General features: G+C 52.9%; 3 protein-coding genes across 8 annotated transcripts in view; 1 reads left to right on the forward strand and 2 right to left on the reverse strand.

Annotated features, from left to right (window-relative positions):
* GYS1 (glycogen synthase 1) overlaps positions 1–9,344 on the forward strand; it is a 14,577-nt gene extending 5,233 nt beyond the window's left edge. For 3 of the 4 annotated variants that reach the window (XM_059046115.2, XM_059046116.2, XM_067020377.1), the window contains 12 exons: positions 85–229; positions 1,074–1,191; positions 1,486–1,606; positions 1,929–2,035; positions 3,277–3,336; positions 3,427–3,505; positions 5,203–5,316; positions 5,604–5,730; positions 6,722–6,817; positions 7,007–7,170; positions 7,633–7,713; positions 7,876–9,344. In XM_059046115.2, coding sequence (XP_058902098.1) covers positions 85–229; positions 1,074–1,191; positions 1,486–1,606; positions 1,929–2,035; positions 3,277–3,336; positions 3,427–3,505; positions 5,203–5,316; positions 5,604–5,730; positions 6,722–6,817; positions 7,007–7,170; positions 7,633–7,713; positions 7,876–8,199 — 1,536 coding nt within the window. In that variant the 3' untranslated portion in view covers positions 8,200–9,344. The remainder of the gene's footprint in view (positions 1–84; positions 230–1,073; positions 1,192–1,485; positions 1,607–1,928; positions 2,036–3,276; positions 3,337–3,426; positions 3,506–5,202; positions 5,317–5,603; positions 5,731–6,721; positions 6,818–7,006; positions 7,171–7,632; positions 7,714–7,875) is intronic. The other variant, XM_067020378.1, reaches the window with a different exon arrangement.
* A 1,387-nt stretch (positions 9,345–10,731) lies between these two features.
* On the reverse strand, positions 10,732–12,315 carry FTL (ferritin light chain). The gene is made up of 4 exons (XM_067020379.1): positions 11,995–12,315; positions 11,682–11,828; positions 11,204–11,329; positions 10,732–11,038 (listed from the first exon to the last, which is right to left on the reverse strand). The coding sequence occupies exons 1-4, from the start codon at positions 12,094–12,096 to the stop codon at positions 10,886–10,888; spliced, it is 528 nt and encodes a 175-aa protein (XP_066876480.1). The 5' UTR covers positions 12,097–12,315; the 3' UTR covers positions 10,732–10,885.
* Positions 12,316–15,466: 3,151 nt separating this feature from the next.
* BAX (BCL2 associated X, apoptosis regulator) lies at positions 15,467–19,492 on the reverse strand. 3 transcript variants are annotated; one of them, XM_067018638.1, is made up of 6 exons: positions 19,425–19,462; positions 18,777–18,828; positions 18,539–18,685; positions 18,022–18,157; positions 16,150–16,254; positions 15,467–15,733 (listed from the first exon to the last, which is right to left on the reverse strand). In XM_067018638.1, exons 2-6 carry the CDS (start codon positions 18,803–18,805, stop codon positions 15,629–15,631), a joined length of 522 nt encoding a protein of 173 aa, XP_066874739.1. In that variant the 5' UTR covers positions 18,806–18,828; positions 19,425–19,462; the 3' UTR covers positions 15,467–15,628. The 3 variants fall into 3 exon arrangements, with proteins under 3 accessions (XP_066874739.1, XP_066874738.1, XP_066874740.1); XM_067018637.1 differs by having other exon boundaries at positions 15,469–15,733; positions 19,399–19,492; XM_067018639.1 differs by having other exon boundaries at positions 15,548–15,783; positions 16,145–16,254; positions 19,399–19,492.
* Between the last annotated feature and the right edge of the window lie 3,072 nt (positions 19,493–22,564).

Genomic DNA, 22,564 nt, shown 5'->3' on the forward strand with positions numbered 1-22,564 from the left:
CCAATCTCCCCTAAGACCCTAGAGTCTGGACCCCCTGTCTTCTCCCCAGTTCTTCTAACCTGATTGCCCTCCCTCCCTACCCAGTTCAACGTGGACAAGGAAGCAGGTGAGAGGCAAATCTATCACCGCTACTGCATGGAGCGGGCGGCAGCCCACTGCGCTCATGTCTTCACTACCGTGTCCCAGATTACCGCCATTGAGGCTCAGCACCTACTCAAAAGGAAACCAGGTAGGAAATAGGCCTGGGCCCGTAGACATAAACGAGGTAGTCTATGCCAAGGCCTGTTCCAATGTTTTTGCTGTAAAGAGGAGAGAACTACAACTCCTAGAATGCCCTAGGTTGGTGACCTGAATATGACGCTGCCTGGCTGCATGCCCTAGGGACTAATGGGAAGTGTAGTTTCTTTAATTTCAGAAATGGTAAAATTCTTTTACTGGCTAATGTAGATATTGGTCTTCTGAAAGAGGAAGAAGGTTCCTTGGATTTTGTTTTTGAGAAAAGCAGTGTTGGAACCAGTTATTCTTCCCAAACTATAGCATCCATTCTCAATGGGTATAAGGTGAGACCTATAACTCCCAGAAGACCTTTGGCTGTCCAACTCCTTATATTCCTGGAATTTTGCCCCAGGAGCTGATGGAGGTTATAGTTTTTCACTGATATGCTTTAATTTCTATGAGAATAGGAAATGGTTGGGGCCCTAAAAGAGGCTTGAAGATAGAGAAGCAAGATGGGGACATTGACTCATTCCCCCAGCTCAGGGTGGCATAGGGGAAACAAAAGAGCTGCAACTCCCAGAAGCCCCGATGTTGCTCTGTTCCCAGTCTGGTTGGCCATTCACAGGGGCTGATGGGAGTTGTAGTCAGGCTTGTGAATATAAGCATGCAATGTTGGACAAGAAGATATCTGAGTGGCAGGCAAGGCAGCTGGGTCACCACAGGAGCTCACTGGGGAGCTATCGAAACAAAGACATTGTGAAAGGAAAGGGGTCTTTCCTTCATTTATTCATTCAGCCACATTGATCTGAATAAAGAAATGAAGAAATGAAATGTGGGACCTTCTACCCCAATCCCAGATATCGTGACCCCCAATGGACTGAACGTGAAGAAATTCTCTGCCATGCATGAGTTCCAGAACCTCCATGCTCAGAGCAAGGCTCGAATCCAGGAGTTTGTGCGGGGCCATTTTTATGGGTATGTAGGCCAGGTACCTAGGTCTTGAGAGAGAGGGTGGTTGGGAACCCAGACTTCTGGGGCCAACAGAGGGGACAGCTGAGGGCTCAGCCTCTTGAGTTCTTGAGCGCCAGAACAATGGCTGAGTATTTCAGGAAATCCCCATCTAAGGAGAAAAGAACCATTCCCAGGAGTTCCCATGATGCCTCTGTCCTAAGATCTTCTTTGTCCCCTGTGGCTTCTGGGGTTTGTAGTTTCAAGGCTGGGGCTAATGGGTGAGGGTCTTGGCTTCACCCTGTCTTGTGGCTTCTTTAGACACCTGGACTTCAACTTGGACAAGACCTTGTACTTCTTTATCGCTGGCCGCTACGAATTCTCCAACAAGGGGGCCGATGTCTTCCTGGAGGCCTTGGCCCGGCTCAACTATCTGCTAAGAGTAAGGCCTGGGCTGCAAGGGGACAAGGAGGATGAGAAAAATCAGTACACGACTGGGGAGAACGGAGACCTGGGGAGGTGGGGGCAGGGAAACCCATGTGTAAAACAGGAGTGTAGGGACCCAGAAAGAAGATCAGAGTCCCCGTGGGAATGGTAGCTCTGTCCTGTAATTCTCCTTGACAGTAAGGGGCATGGCAGGGTCCTCGTGGTCTTGGGGGGTGGGTGGGAAAGGGTGGGTGGTCTCAGCCTTCTCCCACGTGATCCTCACACGCGCACACGCGCACGCACACACACGCACCCCCCCTCCCTTTCCTCCGCCCCAGGTGAATGGCAGCGAGCAGACAGTGGTCGCCTTCTTCATCATGCCAGCCCGTACCAACAATTTCAACGTGGAAACCCTTAAGGGCCAAGCCGTGCGCAAGCAGCTTTGGTCAGCAGCCCTCGGCCCGGCATCCCTGCCGCCCCCACTCCCAGCTGGGTGCTTTGGGTCCCCTGTTTCTCCTGGAGTCTCACTTTTGTCATCTGTGACATGATCAAGCCATCCATCCCCCACCTGATGCCCAGCAAAGTTACTTGCTCCAGACACCTGCAACTCGGGGGCAGTACGAAGTCGCAGTCGCGGGCAGGACAAGCGTGACAGCATGACCAGGGGCTCTGGTGTCAAGCTGGCAAGATCCCGCTTATGCCCCTGTCTTGCTCTGGCTTTGCGACTTTAGGCAAACCGCTCCCTGTCTTCAAGCCTCAGTTTCCTCACCTGTAAAAAAACACCCATTAGCCATCAGCTCTTTCTTGAGCTCCTACTGCATGCCAGGTGCTGTTCTAGGCACTGGGAACACAGCTGTGAGACAGAAAGATAAAAATCCCTGCCTTCGTTGTGTTCACATTCTAGAAAGTTCTATAGAAAGGGCTCTGGCAAAAAAAAAAAAGCAGGACTGGAATATGAGACAGGTTTGTCAGGACAGGCCACGCTGAGTAAGTGCCAGCAAGTAGAGACCAAGAGAGGAAAGGAGGGAGGAAGCCCTGTGTGTATCTGGGGAACAGCATTTCAGGCAGAGGGAATGGCACGTGCAAAGGCCCTGAGGCATGTTTGAGAAACAGCAAGGAAGCCAGCGGGGCTGAAGCAGAGTACCCTAGGGAGATGGGGTAGAAAATGAGGCCAGAGCTACGAGAGGACCACGAACAGAGGAATGTCAATGAAGTTGTAGGGTGGCACTCTTTGCTAGCTTTACCTGTGTCCATACATTTTCCTCTCTCAGAATGTAATTTTCCCTTTTTATAAAATGGGGCTTTGCATCACCGCTACCAGGACTAGCCCAAGTCCTAATAATAGCTGACATTTTGGGAAGGCTCACTGCGTGATGGGCACTGTGCGCTTTTTGTCATGACCTCATCGAATTCTCACTGCAAACCTTTGAGGTTGCTTCTATTTTTATCCCCATCTGACAGATGAGGCATTGAAGTCAGAGAGGGAAAGCCACCTGTCCCTGGCCGCAGAGCTGATGCAAAGCACAAGGGATCCTAGCCTTCCAGGGCCTATTCCCTGAGTCCCCATCCTCCAGCCAGAAATTCCCAGAGCTTCTCTGCTCAGCCCTCAACTGCCCAGCTGCCCCAGAAGCCTAACAATAAATGGCAGCTGGTCTACAAGTGATGTTGTCGTTCTGTTCCTTCCAGGGATACGGCCAACACAGTGAAGGAGAAGTTTGGGAGGAAGCTTTATGAATCCTTGCTGGTGTGAGTGCCCCGCCCTCAGCCCTGCATCCTCCTGGGCTCTAAACCCTCTCATCACCCATTCCCAGATGCATCCCCCTGCTCGCCTTACAGGGGGAGCCTCCCAGACATGAACAAGATGCTGGACAAGGAGGACTTCACGATGATGAAGAGAGCCATCTTTGCCACGCAGGTATGGTTTGGACTCCTGAGTCGAAAGATGGCGATTCCCAGCAGCCCTGGAGGCAGCTTGCCGTGTTAGCTCTGACCCCAGAGATGGCTGGGAGTTCTGCTTTGTTGGCAGCCCTTATTCAAGGAATCAATTCTGAAGTCAGAAGGGGGTGTGTGTGAGCTGACTGGTAGAACTTCAGTTCCCAGAAGCCTTTAGGGCAGCCTGCTTTCCCACAGCTTATTCTTCCACAGAGGCTGCTGGGAGTTGTAGTTTCTTTGAGTCCTTGGGGATCCATGAACAAACGGTGGAAGGGACCTTAAACTAAAGTCAAGATAGCCGCAAAAGGAGAACTGCAACTCCCAGCTAACCCTGGGCCTTGCTGCAAGCTACCTCCACCTCTTCCCCCAGAGACTGCTGGGAGTGGTAGTTTTGTCGGGCCTCTAGGGATAGAGCCAGGTCAGCTCAAAAAATTATTTCGGGACTTCCCTGGCAGTCCAGTGGTTAAGACTCTGTGCTTCAAATACAGGGGGTGCAGGTTCGATCCCTGGCTGGGGACTAAGATCCCACGTGCCACATGGTGCGATCAAAGAAGAAGAAAAAACGATAACAACAACAAAAAAACGACAGTTATTCACTGAAGAACACTGAAAACTTTCAGCAGCTACTGTTTCTTATCCCACTGGTTGTGTCTTCGGCTCCAAATACCCCTGGGAGTTGTAGCTTCTTTAGATACCTGAGGTTAATTAGATGGGTGGGAAACCTTAGAGAAAATTGGCAGTCACAAAATGAGAACCACAACTCGCGGCAGCCCCAAGGGCTTTCTGCTACCTTGACTCTTCCCTTGCCCCAGAAACTCCTGGGAATTAGAGTTCTTTTATTCTCTGGAGTCCAGGGTTTTTGGTAGCTGTGGTCAGGGTTGGTGATTTCCCCCAATCCTGGGGAATGGAAACCAAGACAGCCAAGTTGCACGAACAAGGTGTGAATTGGTTTTTGCCAAACTGTAATTTCCAGTAGTTCCTCAGGCAGTCAGCCTCACTGGGGATGTTTCTGCCATGGGGCTGCTGGGAGTTGTAGTTTCCTGGACTCCTGGAGTCAGTAAACTGAAGATGAGTGGATCTTTTAATGAGAGGAATGATGGGACAGCTGTGAAGTACTGTATATCCCAGCAGCCCCTGGGGCTGCTATCACACTAGCTCTGTCTTCCTCCAGTGGCTCTTGGGAATTGTGGTTTCTTTGGGCCTCTTTTGAGGGTGGAGGTGGAGAGAACACAGGATGGAGAGTAAAAGGAACTTGGAGAGAAAGAGATCCAGGATTTTCATAAGAAAACTATAACTTCCAGCAAGCAGCCCCTGAAAGGCACAGCCCCCATCAAGTGCTGGGAGTTACAGTCCTTTTGAGTTTCTTTGATGAGAGCCCAGAGTACAGAACAAGATAGCTACAACTCCCTCTAGTCTGTGAGGCATGTTAACACTGGCTCTGCCTCTAAGACAGCTGGGATTGTAGTTTCTTTTCGGCTTACGGTGGTTAAAGGGAACAGAAAACCTTTACAGATAGAGCCAAGTAGGAAATCTACAACTCCTGGTAATCTCCTGGGTTTGTTGCTTCACAACCTGATGGGAATTGTCTCCTTAGATCCCCAGGATGAGCATGGCTCATGGGGAAGCAGGGAGCCCTCTGTCCCTTCCCTGACACCCCCACCCCACTTGTGGCCCCTACAGCGGCAGTCTTTTCCTCCTGTGTGCACCCACAATATGCTGGATGACTCCTCAGATCCTATTTTGACCACCATCCGCCGAATTGGCCTCTTCAATAGTAGTGCTGACAGGGTCAAGGTGAGGGCACTGGCCAGGGTGGGTTGGGCATGGGTGGGGGTGGGGGTGCTGGGGAGGGCGGTGATATGGGGGCTGGACCTGAGCCTCACATTTCCCATCTCTCCTGGTATATCAAAGGATTGCAATGTTTAGAAAGAACCTTTGCTTCTGAGGCAGACGGACTTGGGTTCCAGTCTTTGTCCTGACACTGTCTTGTGTGGCTTTAGACAACTTTTTCATCCTCTCTGGGATCCCCAGGGAGTAGCTAAATAAGGTGCTCGGGCTGAGCCCTTGTTGTCCACTGCCAGGTGATTTTCCACCCGGAGTTCCTCTCCTCCACGAGCCCCCTGCTCCCTGTGGACTATGAGGAGTTTGTCCGCGGCTGCCACCTGGGGGTCTTCCCCTCCTACTATGAGCCTTGGGGCTACACACCAGGTGAGTTCAGCGTCTGGCGTGGTCCCAGGACAAAGGACTGGCCCTCCCTGAGCTCCAAACTCCTCCTTTGCAAAACAGGAACAATGGAAACAGTCTGTTCATGTGTTTTTGTGACACAGTAGCTCATGTGAGTAACTAGAGGGCTGATGTCAGAGTTCACACCTGATTTCTCCCAATTTGCTACTGTTTGGTTCCCCAAAACAACAACAGCTAAATGCACGGTCCTCTAACAAGCTATTTTCATATGTTTTTAAGGCGAAATAAATACCACATTTGCTGTAATATTTCTTAAATGATGAGTAATTTGACAAGTCTTTTAAACTGTACTTGTGTGATGATTAGGAAATTTGCCAGTTTCATCCACGGTTAAAATGGTGCATAGGTTTTTGTGTGACCAGCTCCAACCCTATTTTTCCCATAAGCCTTGTTATATGTAGTGCCTACTTTTGCAGCTTACAGAGGTTTTTAGAAACACTTACATAAAAATTATAATAAACTCCTTGAAGCATTTCTCAGCGTTATTTAAGGGAGTAAACGAGGTATAGTAGGTGCTCTGTACACAGTGAAAGTAATAATGAGAGACCTTGTCTTACCTCTTGTCAAAACAGACTATAAAGCTATGACAACCAAAACTGCAGTCTGGCACAAAAAGGTGTCTTATAGGTCATGAGGATAAATTAAAATGGTAGACATTGGCCCAGAGTACCGTGCTCAATAAATTAGCATCCTTATTACCCAATTATGGACTCTTCCTTACCCTGAGGCCTTGGGGCAAATGAATTCCCTTTTCTGGGCCTAGTAGCTTCCCCTCTAAGGAATAGGGACTATCATACTTTAATGCACAGCCTAATTTGTCTGGTTCCTGACTTGCGCAGCCCAGCGCCCGGCTCTTATTAAAGGCGCTAATAGAAGGCGCCATTTGGGCTTTTACTGGGATTTAAGGCAATAAAGAGGGGCAAGCTAAGCGGACCTTTCTCACGCCTTCCCGCAGCTGAGTGCACGGTTATGGGTATCCCCAGTGTCTCCACCAACCTTTCTGGTTTCGGCTGCTTCATGGAGGAACACATCGCCGACCCCTCAGCTTACGGTCAGCGCCCGGAATGAGAGCCGGGACTCTTGGATCCTGGGAAGGAGGGGCGTGGTCTCTTGGGTCACTACGAGAGGAGGGGGTGGACTCCTGAGTCCCAGTGGGAGGAGGCGTCCTGGAGTCCTGGAGTCCCAGAGACAATGCAGGTTTCCCCAATCTGTTTTCTGAGACTCGTCCTGGCCCCGACAGGCATCTACATTCTGGACCGGCGTTTCCGAGGCTTGGATGATTCTTGCTCGCAGCTCACCTCCTTCCTCTACAGTTTCTGCCAGCAGAGCCGGCGGCAGCGCATTATCCAGCGGAACCGCACGGAGCGCCTCTCCGACCTTCTGGACTGGAAATACCTAGGCCGGGTATAATTCCCTTCCCTGTCCTCTGCTGGTGGATCTGTCACTTACGGCTCTGGGTCTCTGATTCCCCGTGCCTCGAAAGCTGGCGCAAAGGGCATGGTCTCTTCCTATTTGTAACGCTTGCTGTCCCTTTAAGAAAAGAATCAACTTTCAGACTGGAAGACCACGGAGGTGGGAGGTTCTCTATTTGCATAAGGGTGCGGCCAAAGAGGTACCTGACTGGAGAATTCCGCCCCTGTTAAAGGGGTGTGGCTCAAAGACTGTCCATTCACAGCTCTGCTTATCTACATAAGGGGTGGAGCCTGAAAGATGGATGATAGGCAGAGGGGCCAACTGGAAACCACCGCAGCGTGTGCTCATCTGCCTAAAAGGTGTAACCAGGGTTCACCCCACCTCCAAACCTGCTGGGGGCGGGGCCAGGCTCCTGCCCCCTGATGCCCACTCCTCTTCTTTCCCCCCAACAAGTACTACATGTCCGCGCGCCACATGGCGCTGGCCAAGGCCTTTCCAGAACAGTTCACCTACGAGCCCCACGAGGCTGACGCGGTAAGTGGATCCGGGGTCTCTCTAGGGGGCCAGGAGCTAGAAGGGTGGGGTGAAGTGGGGTGTCCCTCCTGGAGTTGCAAGGCCTCAAGGACGCTGGACGCCCAGGCAGGCTGTAGAGGCCTCTGCTCACTATGCGGTTTGTGCCTACACCTCCGTACGCAGACCCAGGGCTACCGCTACCCGCGGCCAGCCTCAGTGCCACCATCACCCTCACTATCGAGACACTCCAGCCCGCACCAGAGCGAGGATGAGGAGGAGCTCCGGGACGGACCACCCGATGAAGATGCCGAGCGCTACGACGAGGACGAGGAGGCTGCCAAGGACCGGCGCAATATCCGTGCGCCGGAATGGCCGCGCCGCTCCTCCAGCACATCTTCAACCGGCGGGAGCAAGCGCGGCTCGGTGGACACAGCGCCCTCCAGCTCAGTCAGCACCCCCAGCGAGCCCCTCAGTCCCGCCAGCTCCCTGGGCGAGGAGCGCAACTAAGTCCCCTGCCCCGCACTCCCCTTCCAACCCTGCCTCCCTTATCTGGAGGATGGATGCAGAATGGCACTGTCCCTAAACTCCACTCCAGATCCCCAACCCTCTGTGGGGTCCACAGCCCTACCCCCTCCTCCATACACTCCAGCCCCTCTAGCTCCTCTCTCGGAATCCCAAACACTCCAGAATCCACAACGCCAGTGCCTTTCTTGGGTTCCAGAATGCATAATCTGTGCCCTGGAGTCCCCCAGGCCATCCCAGAGGCCAGGAATCTGCCATTATCCTGCCGTGGTGCCAGAGGTTTTCAGAAACCTGCTCTGTTGCCTTCTATTCTGGGGCTCCTTGAGCCCCTTGCGGCTTGCTAATTTTACAGCATACAGAGCCTGCCGTGCTCAGGCCTGGCCCTGGGCCACCAAGCACTGGAAACCGCGTGGAGTCCCTGCTAATGAGACAATCAAGTACAGAGCTGGGGCACTTTCAGGGACTTAATGCACGTTAACTCCAGAACTCGGGCTCCAGGCCAGTGCACTCGTGTTTAGTCTGATTTAGCCCTCCCTGGGGTGTCCGGCTCTGCCTGGAGGATCCCTCCACCCCTGCTCCCTTCTTCCTCTGCACTTTGGCCAAGCAAGTGGGGGCAGAACCACTTGGCTTCTCATTCCTACTGGAGAACAAGCTGTCTTGGTCTAGAGGCCTTTCTGGCCTTTTCTGGACCAGACCCTACTCCTTCCCTGAGTCTGAACTCTTCCCCATATTTCTAAACTCCTGCACCCTACAGGGAATCCCTCTGCTGAGGACAACTGTCTGTCTTCCCCAGTACCTGCACACATAACCCTCAACCCCTAGACCCACCATGAAACCACTGGGTTCTAGGTTCCAGCTGCCAAATCTAGAACCTCGCCACTTTGCTGCATCCTGGTCCCTTCCCTCTGGTCTAGAACTCAGCCCACTGGATTCTAGAACCTCCATATTTACCTCGAGGCTCTTCCATCCCTAAGCCGTGCCCTTCCCCCAGCTTTGGTGAAAGGGAGGGACCCCTCACGTGTGCTGTGCTGTGTCTGCTGCCCTTGGTTTGCAATTGGGAGGGGGGGGAGGGCAGAAGGGGTGTGATTGAAGTGTGTCCAGAGATGAAAAAATACATCTATATTTAAGAATCTCAGGTCTAGTCTGACCGGAGGGCTTGGTGGGCCTCAATCCTGGCCCCGCCCTCCTCTTCCTTCCCTCCTCTTCCCCTCTGATTCCTCCCCTTTGGCCACTGCTGTGTCCTGGTTCTCTTGTCTCATTCTACTCTTAGAGACTTGGATTGCCACTGGATTCCAGTGTTATTTCAAAGGAAGGCAACTCTCTTGTTTTTGACTCAACTTGCAAGTGGCAAAGTTGGCTCAGGCTCTTAAATTCCTCAGTAGCACTAGCCATATGCAAGGGCTCAATAGCCACTGTGGCCACACGTGGCCCATGGCTACCCTATTGGACAGCGCAGATACAGAACTTTCTATCACTGCAAAAAGTTCTATTGGACAGCACTGGCTTAGAGCATGTTTCTAGGACTCTGGCCTCTGGACTTTGGCCCTACTGTCCCCTGGATGACTACTTTTGGAAAAAAAATCCTTTTCTCCTTTCAGTTCTAATGGTCCCTAGGCTACACGTGCATGTCTGAATCAATCGTTTTTCAGGGGAGTAGAAAGCTCTGATTGTTTGAATTTGGATGTGTGATCATCTTTCTGTTAGCAACAGTGTTTGTGACACCCGAGTCCCCTCCCCCACCAGAATTACCAGCGGGAGGGCCCTGGTGCTGAGCAGACCAAAGAACAGCTGTCTAGCAGCCACTTCCTCTTAGATTCATCTACCAAAAATAGGATGGGGTAGGGGGTCATCAGAGTTGACGTTTTATTGCTTGGACCCAGCAGCTGCTTAAGTCATCTTCAAGCTTCTTCAGTTCCCATCTGGATAATTTCACATCCCATTTCTGTCTGTGCTGAGCCCTGAACCCCTAGCTCAGCACCTCTTTCACACCATGTGCCCTCAGCTGCTCCGACCCGCTAGCCAGGTTCTACCTCTTGTGTGCCTTGAATTCCACACCTGTAACAAACAGCCTTTGGAGGTCAGATCTGGGGTGTGCCTCCCGGTTACCATGGGTAATTTACACAGTTTGTCTCGACTTACCCATATACAGGAGCTCACATTTCTACTTAGCCTCCCAGAATTGAGGCAGAGTACTTTCGGAGCTTGGCAAGTGCCTAGCAACATAACTCATGTGAACCGGTTTCTCATTACTGATCTCCTTAACAGCTGTCTGATTCCAGCTAGCAACCCCAGGTTTTACCAGACTCTCCCTGGAGTCTGGGCTCTACCATCTTAGGAGGGGCAGTTAACAGCCTGGCAAAGCAGAAAACCCACTACAGCAACACCCCCACAGGTGTTATTATGTCTTAGAAGTAAAGAGCGCCAAACTCCTCTCTCCCAGCCAGCCCAGTGCAGCCAGCAGCCTTGTGAAAATAGATCCCACCTTTTTCCCCAGGATACACACACAAAACCACTAGCTGCTGCAAAAAGCTTTATTGTTTCCATTTGGTCCATGGCTGGGGAGAGGGCTCCAGTGTGGTTAACAAGCTGCCTACTGGCTGCAGAGAGGGGCTTCAGGCAGAAGCCCTGACACCAGAGGGGCTCCTCAAAGGCCACTGGGCTCCGGAGGCTCCTAGTCGTGCTTGAGGGTGAGCCTTTCGAAGAGATACTCGCCCAGCCCAGCCTGGGGACCAGCCAGCCTGCGGAGGTTGGTCAGGTGGTCACCCATCTTCTTGATGAGTTTCACCTCCTCATCTAGGAAGTGGCTCTCCAGGAAGTCGCAGAGCTGAGTGATAAAAGAGGAGAAAATGTTGCCACGTACAGATCTAACAACGTGACAGGTGGGGGGAAGGAGGCTCAGAAGGAAATCTGTCCAATCAAATGAGGCCAATGCTTAGTATGTAAGCATCATTCCAGGGAAGGTCTTATAGACATGACTGGAGATACTTACGTGGGGGTCTGCGCGGGCACAAGCCAGGGCATGCAGATCCAGAAGGGCCTGGTTCAGGTTCTTCTCCATGTTAATGGCGGCTTCCATAGCGTCCTGAGTTTTACCCCACTCATCTTGAGATGGCTTCTATACCGAACACAGAAACGGCTCAGTACTAACCACATACTCTGGAAAGGACTAAAAACTAATTTTCCAGTAGTTGCGAGAGTAGAGGGCTTAACCGGAAAAAAGCGTCTAAGAGTTTGTATCTATCATACCCCAGTGTCCTATTACTACACATCCCAGGATACTACACGCTGCACTCTGGACCGCCACTTCTTGGGAGAACTGGGTGCGCCTCGATCTCCAGCTGTAATAACCCACAAAAGACTGAACTCAATCTCCAAGAAGCCTACGCGGTGCCTAAACCACTACAGTCAAGGGGCCTCTAGTGCAGGGACTGTTGGGAGATGTAGTCCGCTGCCCACACACTGTTTACCTGCACGTCCTGGAAGAGGGCGCGGCCGCCGCGTTGGTTTTGCATTTTCAAGAGACGCCTGGCGCTCTCGTGCTTCTCTTCGGTCAATTCGTGGAAAAAGTGGCCCACGCCCTTCAGAGCCACATCGTCGCGGTCAAAATAGAAGCCCTGCGGGAAGAGATGGCGGTAACAATGGTTAGCAGGAGGCGAGGCCAGGCATGCGGACTCCGCCTTCTGACTATCCAACAGGACAAAGAAGGCCAGCGCGTGCGCAGAGGGCCGGAGGTGCGCAGCTGAGGGGAACTTGGGCTGGGGGCGTCCTGGGGACCCTCACCAGAGAGAGGTAGGTGTAGTAGGCCCGCAGATGCATGTTGACCAGGCGGTTGACGGCGGCCTCCACCTCGGTGGAATAATTCTGACGAATCTGGGAGCTCATGGTTGATCGGTAATAAGGAGTTCGGCTCAAAGAATGGTGTTGGCTGGTCCCGGTGACCGAGGATAGCTGAGTGGTTGACGCCGAAGATTGGAGGGTGGTCAGAGGCTGGAGGAAAGGGCGACCCTGGGTCTGTTCCGTCCAAACACTGTTGGAGCAAAACACAGATCCAGGGAACCGCCGAGCGCAATGCAAGCGGCTGTGGCCAAGGCGGCTTCTTTTATAGCGCGCGGGCCCTCGGAAGTGGGACGGTCAGGGAGAGCAATCGGCCAATCTGCGGTGGCAGGAGGCGGGGCCTGGAGCCCAGGCGTGACCAATCAGGAGCATATAGGACTCCTAGACACCCTCCCCGCCAGGCCCCCCACGCCAACCCCGCGCCAGAGGTGGGGAAGTCACGCGCCTGTACGCGAGGGCTGTTGTGAAATGGGTGGCAAGTGAAGGGATTCTGGCGGGGGAGAGGGAGACTCTCTGGTAGGTGAAAGATTAATGAGGACACTGGGAACCCCGGAAAATAATGATCCCTGGGTCCTGGGGGTGTCTCAGGAAAGTAGATCGGATTCTGGTGCTGTGTCAGGGCACGGACTTTACTGGAACCCTGGGGGGGTTCCTCAGAGGTGCGGAAACCTTCACATGACTGGGGTTTGCGCTGGGGTACCTGGATCACTGAGAAGTTTGGAAGGCGGTGAGATATGTCTGGAACCTTGGGTCTCTCTCTGGGAGGACCTGGAGCCTTGGGGTTCAAAGGTGGGGGGAAATTCTGTAGCTTTAGAGTTCACAATGGAAGTCCCTATTTTTCTGGAAACTTCCCCGGGGGGGTAGGGTGGTCTTTAGGCCCTTGAAGTGATCTGGTAGGGCGGTCTTTAGGCCCTGGTGTTCAGCCCCGGAGCGGGGGGAGAGGGATGTTTCCAGAAGCCTAGTAGGGGCTTTTTAAAGAGGTCAGGGGTCTTGGAGAGCCTTTTGGAGGCCTCGAAAGATTGTCTGGGCCCCTTGGAATACCTAGGGGCTATTTTAGGGGCTCACTTTTTCTGGAAGCTGAGATGGGGAGGGGTGAAATGACACTGGAGTTTTGGGGGTCCCTCTGAGGCTGCACTTCCTGGAGATGTCTTTGCAGGCAGCCAGAGACTGGGAATTCTTTTTGACTCTGAAGCAGCCTCGCTGCAATTGTCCCTGTCTTGCCTGACACATGCTCCTTCAAGATCACGGAGAAGTACTGGGTCCTGGTGAAACAAGGAGGGTCTGGGCACCTATGGATGGGATGTCTGTCTTTAACCAATGGACATTTTAAAAGTGTGTCTGGTCCAGGCCTGTGCCTGGGTGGCAGAGCTGGCTGAAGGAGCCCTCCAGGAACTCCCCATTGTGGTTGTTTGGGGGGAAGGAGAAACAAAGACAGGACTTTGACCCTATTTCAGTGCCCTAACGGAGGCAGCTGGTCGGCTGGGGCAGGAAAGCTGAAGCCGCTGGGGCGCTGGGGGCAGAGGTCAGGGCTCACCTTGCAGAGCAGCCTCTTCAAGCAGCCCGGGCAGGGTACTCCCTGATCAAGGGGACGCCAGTCAGGCTGGTATCTGGGGTCCTCAAGGGGTGTCTGGGCCAGTGGCCAGGAGAGCAGCCGTGCTGAGTCATGCTGAACTCAGCTCTGGAAGGGGCTCCCCGCAGGGGGGCGGGGTGGAGCCTGCTTGCTGACCTCATCTACTTTGGGTGGACTGCAGTCTGGCTGGGACCCGGGAACTAGGCCTGGCTGGGCCCCAAGTCTGGCCCCCTCCCCCAAGGTGCCACCTTGAGTGCTTTGTCTCCAGGCACTGTCTTTTTAGTTCCCTGGATGGTTTCCCTGGGCTCCCGCCTGTGGCCATATTTGTCCCCTCTCTCTGGGTGGTGGCTCAGTCTCCCCTCACTTCTGTCTTATCTGACATCTCTCCCCTGACTTGCTGTCCCTGGGGGAGGGGCAGTTGCCCCCGGCACACAGTCACCATGGGGTCTCAGTTACTCATTCACCAAATTTCATACCTCAGCCCAAAGACCTTTAGCCTGGGAAAGGAGAGGTGACCTGGAAAGTGATCACAGGTGAAGGGAGAGGAAGGGGTGAGATAACGATGATCTGAAGAAGGTGGGGGGAATCAGGGGGTATGGGAGAAGACAAGTGGCCCAGGGAAACAGGGACAGAGAGAGACAGGGGGACAGAAAGACCCAGAGAGGGACAAAGAGACAGGAACAGAGATAAAGAAGGGGACAGAAGGACCCAGAGAGAGGGGGACAGAGAGCCAGAGGCGTGGGACTTCCCTGGTGGTGCAGTGGTTAAGAATCCACCTGCCAGTGTAGGGGACACAGGTTCGTGCCCTGGTCCGGGAATATCCCACATGCTGTGGAGCAACTAAGCCCACGAGCCACAACTACTGAGCCCGCCTGCTCTTGGGCCTGCGTGCCTCAACTACTGAAGCCGGCATGCCTAGAGCCCGTGCTCCGCAACAAGAGAAGCCACTGCAACGAGAAGCCCAGGCACCGCAATGAAGAGTAGCCCCCGCTCGCCGCAACTAGAGAGAAAAAAAACTGCGCATAGCAACGAAGACCCAAGTCAGAGAGGTGACAACCGTGGCTCTCCGAGTGACCTTATTCTCTGTAATTCCCTTTCCTGATTCTCCTTCTGTGGCTCTATCTACTGTGCCGCTTTGTGAGTGCAGCATCTTCCCAGGGGGCGCTCCTCTCCTGGAGGGCCCTTCCCATTTAGGGGCCAGACCCTAGACTCCTCCTCCTCCTCCTCCAGCCCCTCCCTCCACAACCTGTCAGTCTCCAGCCTGTGTGTCTCCTCTGCAGCCACACAGCTCAAGCTCAGGCCTCCCCTGGAGTCCCCCTTGGACCCTCTCTCCAGCCTCCTCAGCCTTCCAGCCTCCTCAGCCTTCCAACCTCCAGGGACTTCCCCAAAAGGCTCCAGAGCCCTCCCCTGCTCTCCTAGTCCTCCCGAGGTCCGCCCCCCTCCAGCGTCTTCCCTATTTCTCCACCTCAGTAAATGTGCAACTTCCTGTGGTCCCATATAGTGGAAGCTTCCAGGCCCTAGTTCCCAGGGTCCAGGAGGCTGCTTTGCACCCTGCTACCCTGATATCCACTCCCCACCCCCGCTCCCGCCCCCGCCCCCTCTGCCGGGCTTGGGCCTGGCACAGTGCCGCCTCTAACACAATACCCTAGGCTGTGACACATGACTCATGTGATCTCAAGTCACCTCGGCTCCCCTCAGGACTGTGGGCTCCTTAAGGGAAGGGCCAAGACTTAACTCACCACCTACCCATAGAGGGCACCAGGCAACCTCAGAAAAAGATGTGTCAGCACATGAAGCCTGGTCTCCTGCGACAGCCAGGAAGTGGGCTCAGTAACTCAGACTCTGAAAGTGTGGCCCGAAAGAGGTTTATTGCCCCCCGAGACCACTCCTCCCCACCCCATCCCAATAATTACAAAAGTAAGAAAAATGCCCATGGCCCCCAGTACCCACCCCTCCCGAAAAATGCCATAATTTATGCAGAAAAGACACAGTCCAAGGCCGCTGGTGGCCTCAGCCCATCTTCTTCCAGATGGTAAGCGAGGCAGTGAGCACTCCGGCCACGAAGATGGTCACTGTCTGCCACGTGGGTGTCCCAAAGTAGGAGAGGAGGCCGTCCTGGGGATAGGGACATGAGGCACTTCAGCAGCTCAGCCAAGGGGCAGGCCCTGGGCCAGCACATGAGGGGTCACAGAGAGGTCAGAGGGCATGAGTGGGGGCAAGGGCCTAAGATTAATGGTAATAAAGAGTTGGGGGCCAAAGAGTTATCATAGAACTTGAGGGATTCCGAAGGGAGTAGGGGCACCAGGGAGGGCAGAAGGCACTAGTCAGGTCAGAGGTCACCAGGAGGTCAAGGGTCATGGAGAGGTCAGTGGGGGCCTTATGAATCAGGGGTTGATCAGACATGTAAGAAAACACATTACAGAGTACATCTGATGATCCGAAAATGGGGAGGGGGGGCACCACTGTGGTGGGCTCAGGAAGGCCCAGGTGTCCCAGAGGAGTGGGGGATTGGGTGGGGTTAGGGGCCTCACCCAACCACCCTGGTCCTGGATCCAGCCCAGCAGCCGCTCTCGAAGGAAGTCCAGTGTCCAGCCCATGATGGTCCTGATCAGCTGGGGCACCTTGGTGCACAGGGCCTGCGGGGAGTGGGCCGGGCCTTAGGGACTGAGCCTTGTCCCCACTGCCTGGGGCCGTGGCCCCCAGCCTCCTTTCTCAACTCTCTGCCTCCCCTCCAGCCCTTCTACAGTCTCTTTCCCACTCACAGTCAGAATGAGCTTCGTAAATTGTAAAGTGGATCTGGTCACTGTCAACTGCCCTGCTCACAAACCATCTATGGCTCCCCAGTACCTCTGGGATAAAAAATCAAAAGCACATCTTGGCCCACACGGCTCTGTGTGAAGCCTCTGACCTGATCACATCACATTCCAATTTTCCTCTTCTTTTCTGTGCCTCATTGCCCTTCTTCCATATCTTTTTTTTTTTTTTTTTTTTTTTAATTTTAAACTTTAATTTTTATTTTTTCTTTGGCCACTCCACACAGCTTGTGGGACGTTAGTTCCCCGACCCGGGATCGAACCCGTGCCCCCTGCAGTGGAAGCACGGAGTCCTAACCACTGGACCACCAGGGAATTCCCATGCTTCTTCCATATCTTCATTCCCACCAAATTGTTAACCTGCTTCAGGACCTTTGCACATGCCGATTCTGCTGCCTCAGTGGGCCTCAACCAAGGGAATTTTCACTCATCCCTCAAAGCTCAGGTCTAATGTCACTTCCCCAGAGAGGGCTTTCTGACCTTCAGACCAGGTAAGGCCTGACGCCTGCTCTTCAACTCCCTAAGCTTCCCTACTCAGCCTTTATCTCGCTGCTTCTTGTCTGCTGTCCCCAGCTCCACACGCAGCCCTACCATCACCCTGACTGCTGTCCCCCTCACCTCTAACATTCAAGCCCCATCAGCTCAATCTTGCAAACACATCAAGAAATCTACTTCTCCACCTCCAATGCTGCCGCCTGACTCCAGGCCAGTCTTCCGTTAGCCAGGACTATTACAGGTACCCCTTCGTCAGCTTCCCAGTTTTTGCCCTTGTGCCCCATAATCCATTTTTCTACCCACAACGGCCAAAATAATTTGCTGGGCTTCCCCTCCCCCAATATTTTATAATGAGAATCTTCACAGAGAAAAGTTAAAAAAATTTCAAAGTGTACAGGCATATACACACAACCTAGATTCTACAATTAACATTTTGCTCTCCTTGCTTGAAAAATCTTTTCTATTTATAAATCAGGTCACCTCACTCTCTTGTTTAAAACCAGCCAGTCACTCCTGTCGCACTCAGAGTAAAGCTAGTCTTTACAGTGGCCCACAAGACCCTCGCAATCTGCCCTCATCTCTCACCTTCTCCCCCTCCTCACTCTGTTCTAACCACATGGGCCTCCTCATTGGCCACAACACACCAGGCTTGGTCCTACCTCAGGGCCTTTGCATGTTCTGCCCCTCTACAGGATGCCTTTCCCCCCGTCTTTATACAATATATCACTGCATCTTTCTTGTCATTCCAACTTTGGCTCTCACGTCACCTCCTCTTAGAAGTCTTTCCTGACCACTTTGCCCACTCACGTCACCCTAGTTTACTTCGCTCAGCACTCATCATATGACGTGGGCTCCCTGAGAGCAGGGACCTAGCCTTTTCTGTTCTGTGTCCTGGGTGCCAAGTACAGATCACATACACCATAGGCCCCATAAATGTTTGTTGAATGAATAAATGATTGAAAAAGCAGACAAGCGGTCCATAGCTGTCTCTCTCCATTCCCTCTGTGGTTACTGGGCTGCCACAGGGATTGATCTCACAACTCCCAGGTCCTCACAGGGGAGCCTGCCTGGGCTCACAGCCCTGCAGCCGCCCACCTTGAGCACCAGTTTGCTGGCAAAGTAGAAAAGGGCGACAACCCGGCCCCAGTTGAAGTTGCCGTCAGAAAACATTTCGGCCGCCACTCGGAAAAAGACCTCTCGGGGGGAATCTGTGTCCACGGCCGCGATCATCCTGCAGGAGAGAGGAGAGCCAGTGCTGGGGAGGGAGGATCAGGCGGAGTGTGGAAACTCTGGTGTCCACCCCATACCAAAGATAAGGAAACTGAGGCCTGAGCCAGGAAGCCATCTTGGGAGAGAGCCACAAGGTGGACATTGAGGAAATTGGGGAAAATGACTCCCTAAAGGAGAGTTTCAAGATCCTAGGGCAGGGGAGGGCTGGGAGTCCAGAGTGCTGAGTTGAGTGGTGGGGCCCTGGACCCCTGGGTCTGGCGGAAAAGGAGGTTGTGGGCCTGGACTCCAGGCTCCCAGGGGGAGTGGGGGTTGGGAGCTGGGACTCCTGGGTTCTGAGGAGAAGGGGCTCACTGGCTGGACTCCTGGGTCCCAGGGACCACACCTCTGCAGCTCCATGTTACTGTCCAGTTCATCTCCAATGCGCTTGAGACACTCGCTCAGCTTCTTGGTGGATGCATCCTGGGGCGCCTGCTCCAGGCCCAGCTCGGGTGTCTCTCCCCCCATTCGCCCTGCTCGATCCTGGATGAAACTAGAGTGGGAATGGAGTTGCAGGGAATGCAGAATCAGAATGGGGCCTCACTCCTCAAATCTGCTCCGCAATAATCAGACCTCAAACTCACCCCTGAAGCAAAAGGGCCCCTGTCTTCATGATCTGCTCAGAGCTGGTGGGCCCTAGAGGAGAAAGGAGGGAAGAGGTGCCTGGACTCTTGGGTCCTAGGGGGATCCAGGGAACTGGAGTGGTTCACGATCCCTGAGGGAGGACAACGCTAGGGGACCCTGCATTTCTGGGTCCCTGGTAGATAAAGTGACTGGGGGCCCAGGCAACTGAGTCCCTGATGGAGAAAGAGGCAGGAGTCCTGGGCCTGTATCCTTCATTCTTCCGGGGGAGGAGGCTGAGGGAACACTTCATGCAACCAGACCCCTGGCCTGAGGGGACTGAGGGGAGACCCGCCCCTCCCACCAGGAAGTGGTGCCGGCAACAAGCCCGGGCCTGCCCCGGGGGCTTGGATTATGGGGTTTCCCAGCTTCTCGGGGGTCCGAGAGCGCCAGACAGGAAGGGATCCGGACGCAGAGGCCAGAGAGCCCGGGACTCCGGGAGTGGGTGGAAGCTGGCAGCGCCGGATCCCGGAGTTTCTGCCCCGGAGTGCTTGGCGATCGCACGGCCCCATACCGGCAGGAGGGATCCTGGGGTCGGCCGGCGAGGGGCTCGCCCTCCTCCCGCCCGTCCGCCTCCCGCCTCACCCCCGCCTCTGGGTTGCTCCCCGGACCCGTCCATCACCGCCGCTCCCGCCGCCGCCTCTCGCCGGGTCCGCCCGGGCGGCCGCAGCACGCCCCTGGTCACGTGAGCGCCCCGCTGAGCGTGCGTCATCTCACGTGATCGCCCCGCAAAATGGCCGCCGCGAGCCGCTGCCCCGCAGGGCTACCCGGACACGGGACCGCACCTGCCTCACCTGCTCCGGGAAGGCTCGGCCCCTATCACGTGACTGCCCGATCAGCACTTCCCCTTAGGAACTGGTCGTGGCGCCGTTCCACCAGGCACGCATTCAATCGCAGCTATAACTTTTATTCATTTATTCATTCCTGCAACATTTTCAAAAGTTTCGGGTGGGACTTGAGCCCTTGCCAGGACAGAAGGAACATCAGAGGCCAAAGGTAGCATTCTTTGAGGCAGGACGTTCCAGATGACAAAAGTCTATGAATGTTTATATGTGTTTCTGTGAAAATAAAAGGAATCTGAAGTTCAAAAATTGATAGATTGGTGATAGATTGGCAGGGTGCGGACAGAGGGGCTCCTGGGGTGTCCGAAATGTGCTATATATTTATCTGGGTGGTGATTACTTGGGCGTACACATATTTAAAAAGTCACTGAGTTGTACACACAAGACGTGCAGTTTACTGTATGGAAATGATTATATCTCCCTTTCAAAAGAAAACAGTAAGAAGAAAAAATAACTGAGATTAGAAAAATAGGCTGGGGTCAGATGATGAACGGTTTGGGCATATAAGTGAAGGGAATCTATGTCCCAAGGGTGGCTGGGAGCCATGGCAATTGAAGATTATAGGTGTCTTAATCCATCAGCCTGACAACACCAGGAATATAGTCTGACAAATTAAAGTTTATTGACCCATTGAGATAATGGAGACCACACAACAGAGAAATCATGGGGCATCTTGACAACGGAAAAGGTAGAGTTATTATAGGATTTGGAGGAAGAGTGGAGTTTAGGTGATGACTCTATGTTGGGCTCAAAGCCAAGCAGTGTGTGGACTGCAAAAGGAACCAGGGTCCCGTATCCTTGCAAACTACAATATGAATGTAGATGTGTAGTGTTGGGTCCAGAAACACTTTACTCTGCACCTGGGTTGGAAATTGAGGCTGCTACTATGTATCAAATGACTTGGGTCCTACAGGCAAGGGTGGGATGTTTCATTTTCACTGATAGAATTTCCAACAGTGTGAGTAAGAAAGCATGTCCTTGGGAAATAGTGTTTCATATTAACTTTGAAGCTGACTTTATTTGTGTCTGTTATTCTAGCCCAATGAATTAGCCCTCCCTCCATCCCAGTTACAGAGAAGGAAGACAGGGCTTTTAATGCAGCCACAGACCTCTAAACAGTACAGCTGTTGAGTAGAGGGGAAAAATCTTTTGAGATAGTTCTGAAGTCAGTATTGTTTACAATAATAAAGATACTATATCAGAACTATGAAGCCCACCTCCAAGATGGGCCCCAGTGATTCTCACCTCCAGGTATTCAGGCCCCTGTGTAGTCTCCTCCCACATTGAATAGGGCTGACAGTGTGACTAATAGGGTACTGTGGAAACGGCAGAGTGTAACTTCCAAGGTTAGGTCATAAAAGTCACCGCAGCTTCTGCCAGACTTTCTCTAGGATCACTCACTTTAGAGGAAGCAGTTGCCACGTTGTGAGGACACCCAAGCAATCATCCGCTGGAGAAACACACGTGTTGAGGAACCAAGTCCTCCAGCCCCAGTCAAGCCTTCAGGTGACAGCTGTCCCCACCAACATCCTGACTGCAACCTCGTGAGAGATCCTAAGCCAGAACCCCACAGCTCAGGCACTCATTGATTTCCAACCCTCAGAAATTGTGTGAGACAATAAACGTTTATGGTTGCTTTAAACTGCTAAGTTTGGGGGCAATTTGTTACACAGCAATAGATAACTAATACATCTAGGATAATTATGGCCTATTTATAGATGCAGAAACCAGAGCCCAGAGAAGGAGATGGATTTGCCAGAATTGTACAGTTCTTGTGGGTGCTGTTAGGTCTCCAGCTTGACCCGTGTCACTTGGACAGGGCTTTCGTACTCAGCCCCACTCATAGGCCCCAGCCTCCTGTCCCTCCCCTCCATCCCATCTTCCATATGAACCTAGATGGGTTTTTCTATATCCAGAGCTGGCCCTGGTCCTCACCTGCTCACAGCCCTCCCATGGCACACTGGTAATAGTAAGTCTCTCTTACACATTATTATAAGACATGAATCTAGTACAATCTGTTATTTATTGTATATCCAAAGGGATAAGAGAGAAAATGATGTTTTAAGACTTTTTTTGGCGCAGGGGGCATGCCGCATGACTTGTGGGATCGTAGTTCCGAGACCAGGGATGGAACCCGTGCCCCCTGCAGTGGAAGCGCAGTCTTAACACCTGGACCACCAGGGAAGTAACTTAAGACTCTTCTAACAAAGGAATATACAGTTTATCGGTGTTTTAAAGTTACCGGTGTATATTACAAGATGGATATAATGGGGAGGGATCTGGGGGTGGCTTACTTGGGTCCTCTGCTTTGCATTCTCTCACAAGGCTATAAAAAAAGTGTCAGCTGAGGTTCTGGTCTCATCCAATGACTCATCTGGGGAAGGATCCATTTCCAAGCACCCGTAAATGATTGTTGGGAAGACCCGGTCACATGAGAGATGCTGGACTGAGGGCCAGCATCTTGGTTCCTTGTTGGCTGGAACTCCTTTCTTTGCCATGGGACCTCTTCATAGTGCAGCTCACAACATGGCAGCAAGCTTAATCAAAGTGAGCAGGCAAGACTGAAGTCATAGTCTATTATCACCTAGTCTCGGAAGGGACATCCCATCACTTTTGCCATGAGCGGCAGGTCACTAGGTCCCGCACAGTCACAGGAGAGGGGATTATATGAGGACACGAATACCAGGAGGTGGAGGTCATTGAGAGCCATTTTAGAAACCGATTACCCCAGAGAAAACTCTAATTCGAAAAGACACACGCACCCCTATGCTCATAGCAGCACTATTTACAATAGCTAAGACATGGAAGCAACCTAAATGTCCATCGATAGATGAATGGATGAAGAAGATGTGGTCTATATACACAATGGAATATTAGTCATAAAAAAGAATAAAATAATGCCATTTGCA

The sequence above is a fragment of the Kogia breviceps genome, chromosome 18 (genome assembly GCF_026419965.1).
Source record: "Kogia breviceps isolate mKogBre1 chromosome 18, mKogBre1 haplotype 1, whole genome shotgun sequence".
Taxonomy (NCBI): domain Eukaryota; kingdom Metazoa; phylum Chordata; class Mammalia; order Artiodactyla; family Physeteridae; genus Kogia; species Kogia breviceps.

Bases quoted from the DNA above. Each gene is read 5' to 3' on its own strand.
- BAX (XM_067018639.1), bottom strand. From the start codon at position 19,432: ATGGACGGGTCCGGGGAGCAACCCAGAGGCGGGG. The intron at 18,686-18,776 runs GTGAGTTTGAGG...TTCCCACTCTAG, and splicing joins GGGGCCCTTTTGCTTCAGGG to TTTCATCCAGGATCGAGCAG. The intron at 15,784-16,144 runs GCCCCTAACCCC...GTGCTGGCCCAG, and splicing joins GACCAGGGTGGTTGGGTGAG to GGCCTGCCCCTTGGCTGAGC.
- FTL (XM_067020379.1), bottom strand. From the start codon at position 12,096: ATGAGCTCCCAGATTCGTCAGAATTATTCCACCGAGGTGGAGGCCGCC. The intron at 11,330-11,681 runs GTAAACAGTGTG...TGTTCGGTATAG, and splicing joins CCCTCTTCCAGGACGTGCAG to AAGCCATCTCAAGATGAGTG. The intron at 11,039-11,203 runs GTAAGTATCTCC...TTTATCACTCAG, and splicing joins GTGCCCGCGCAGACCCCCAC to CTCTGCGACTTCCTGGAGAG.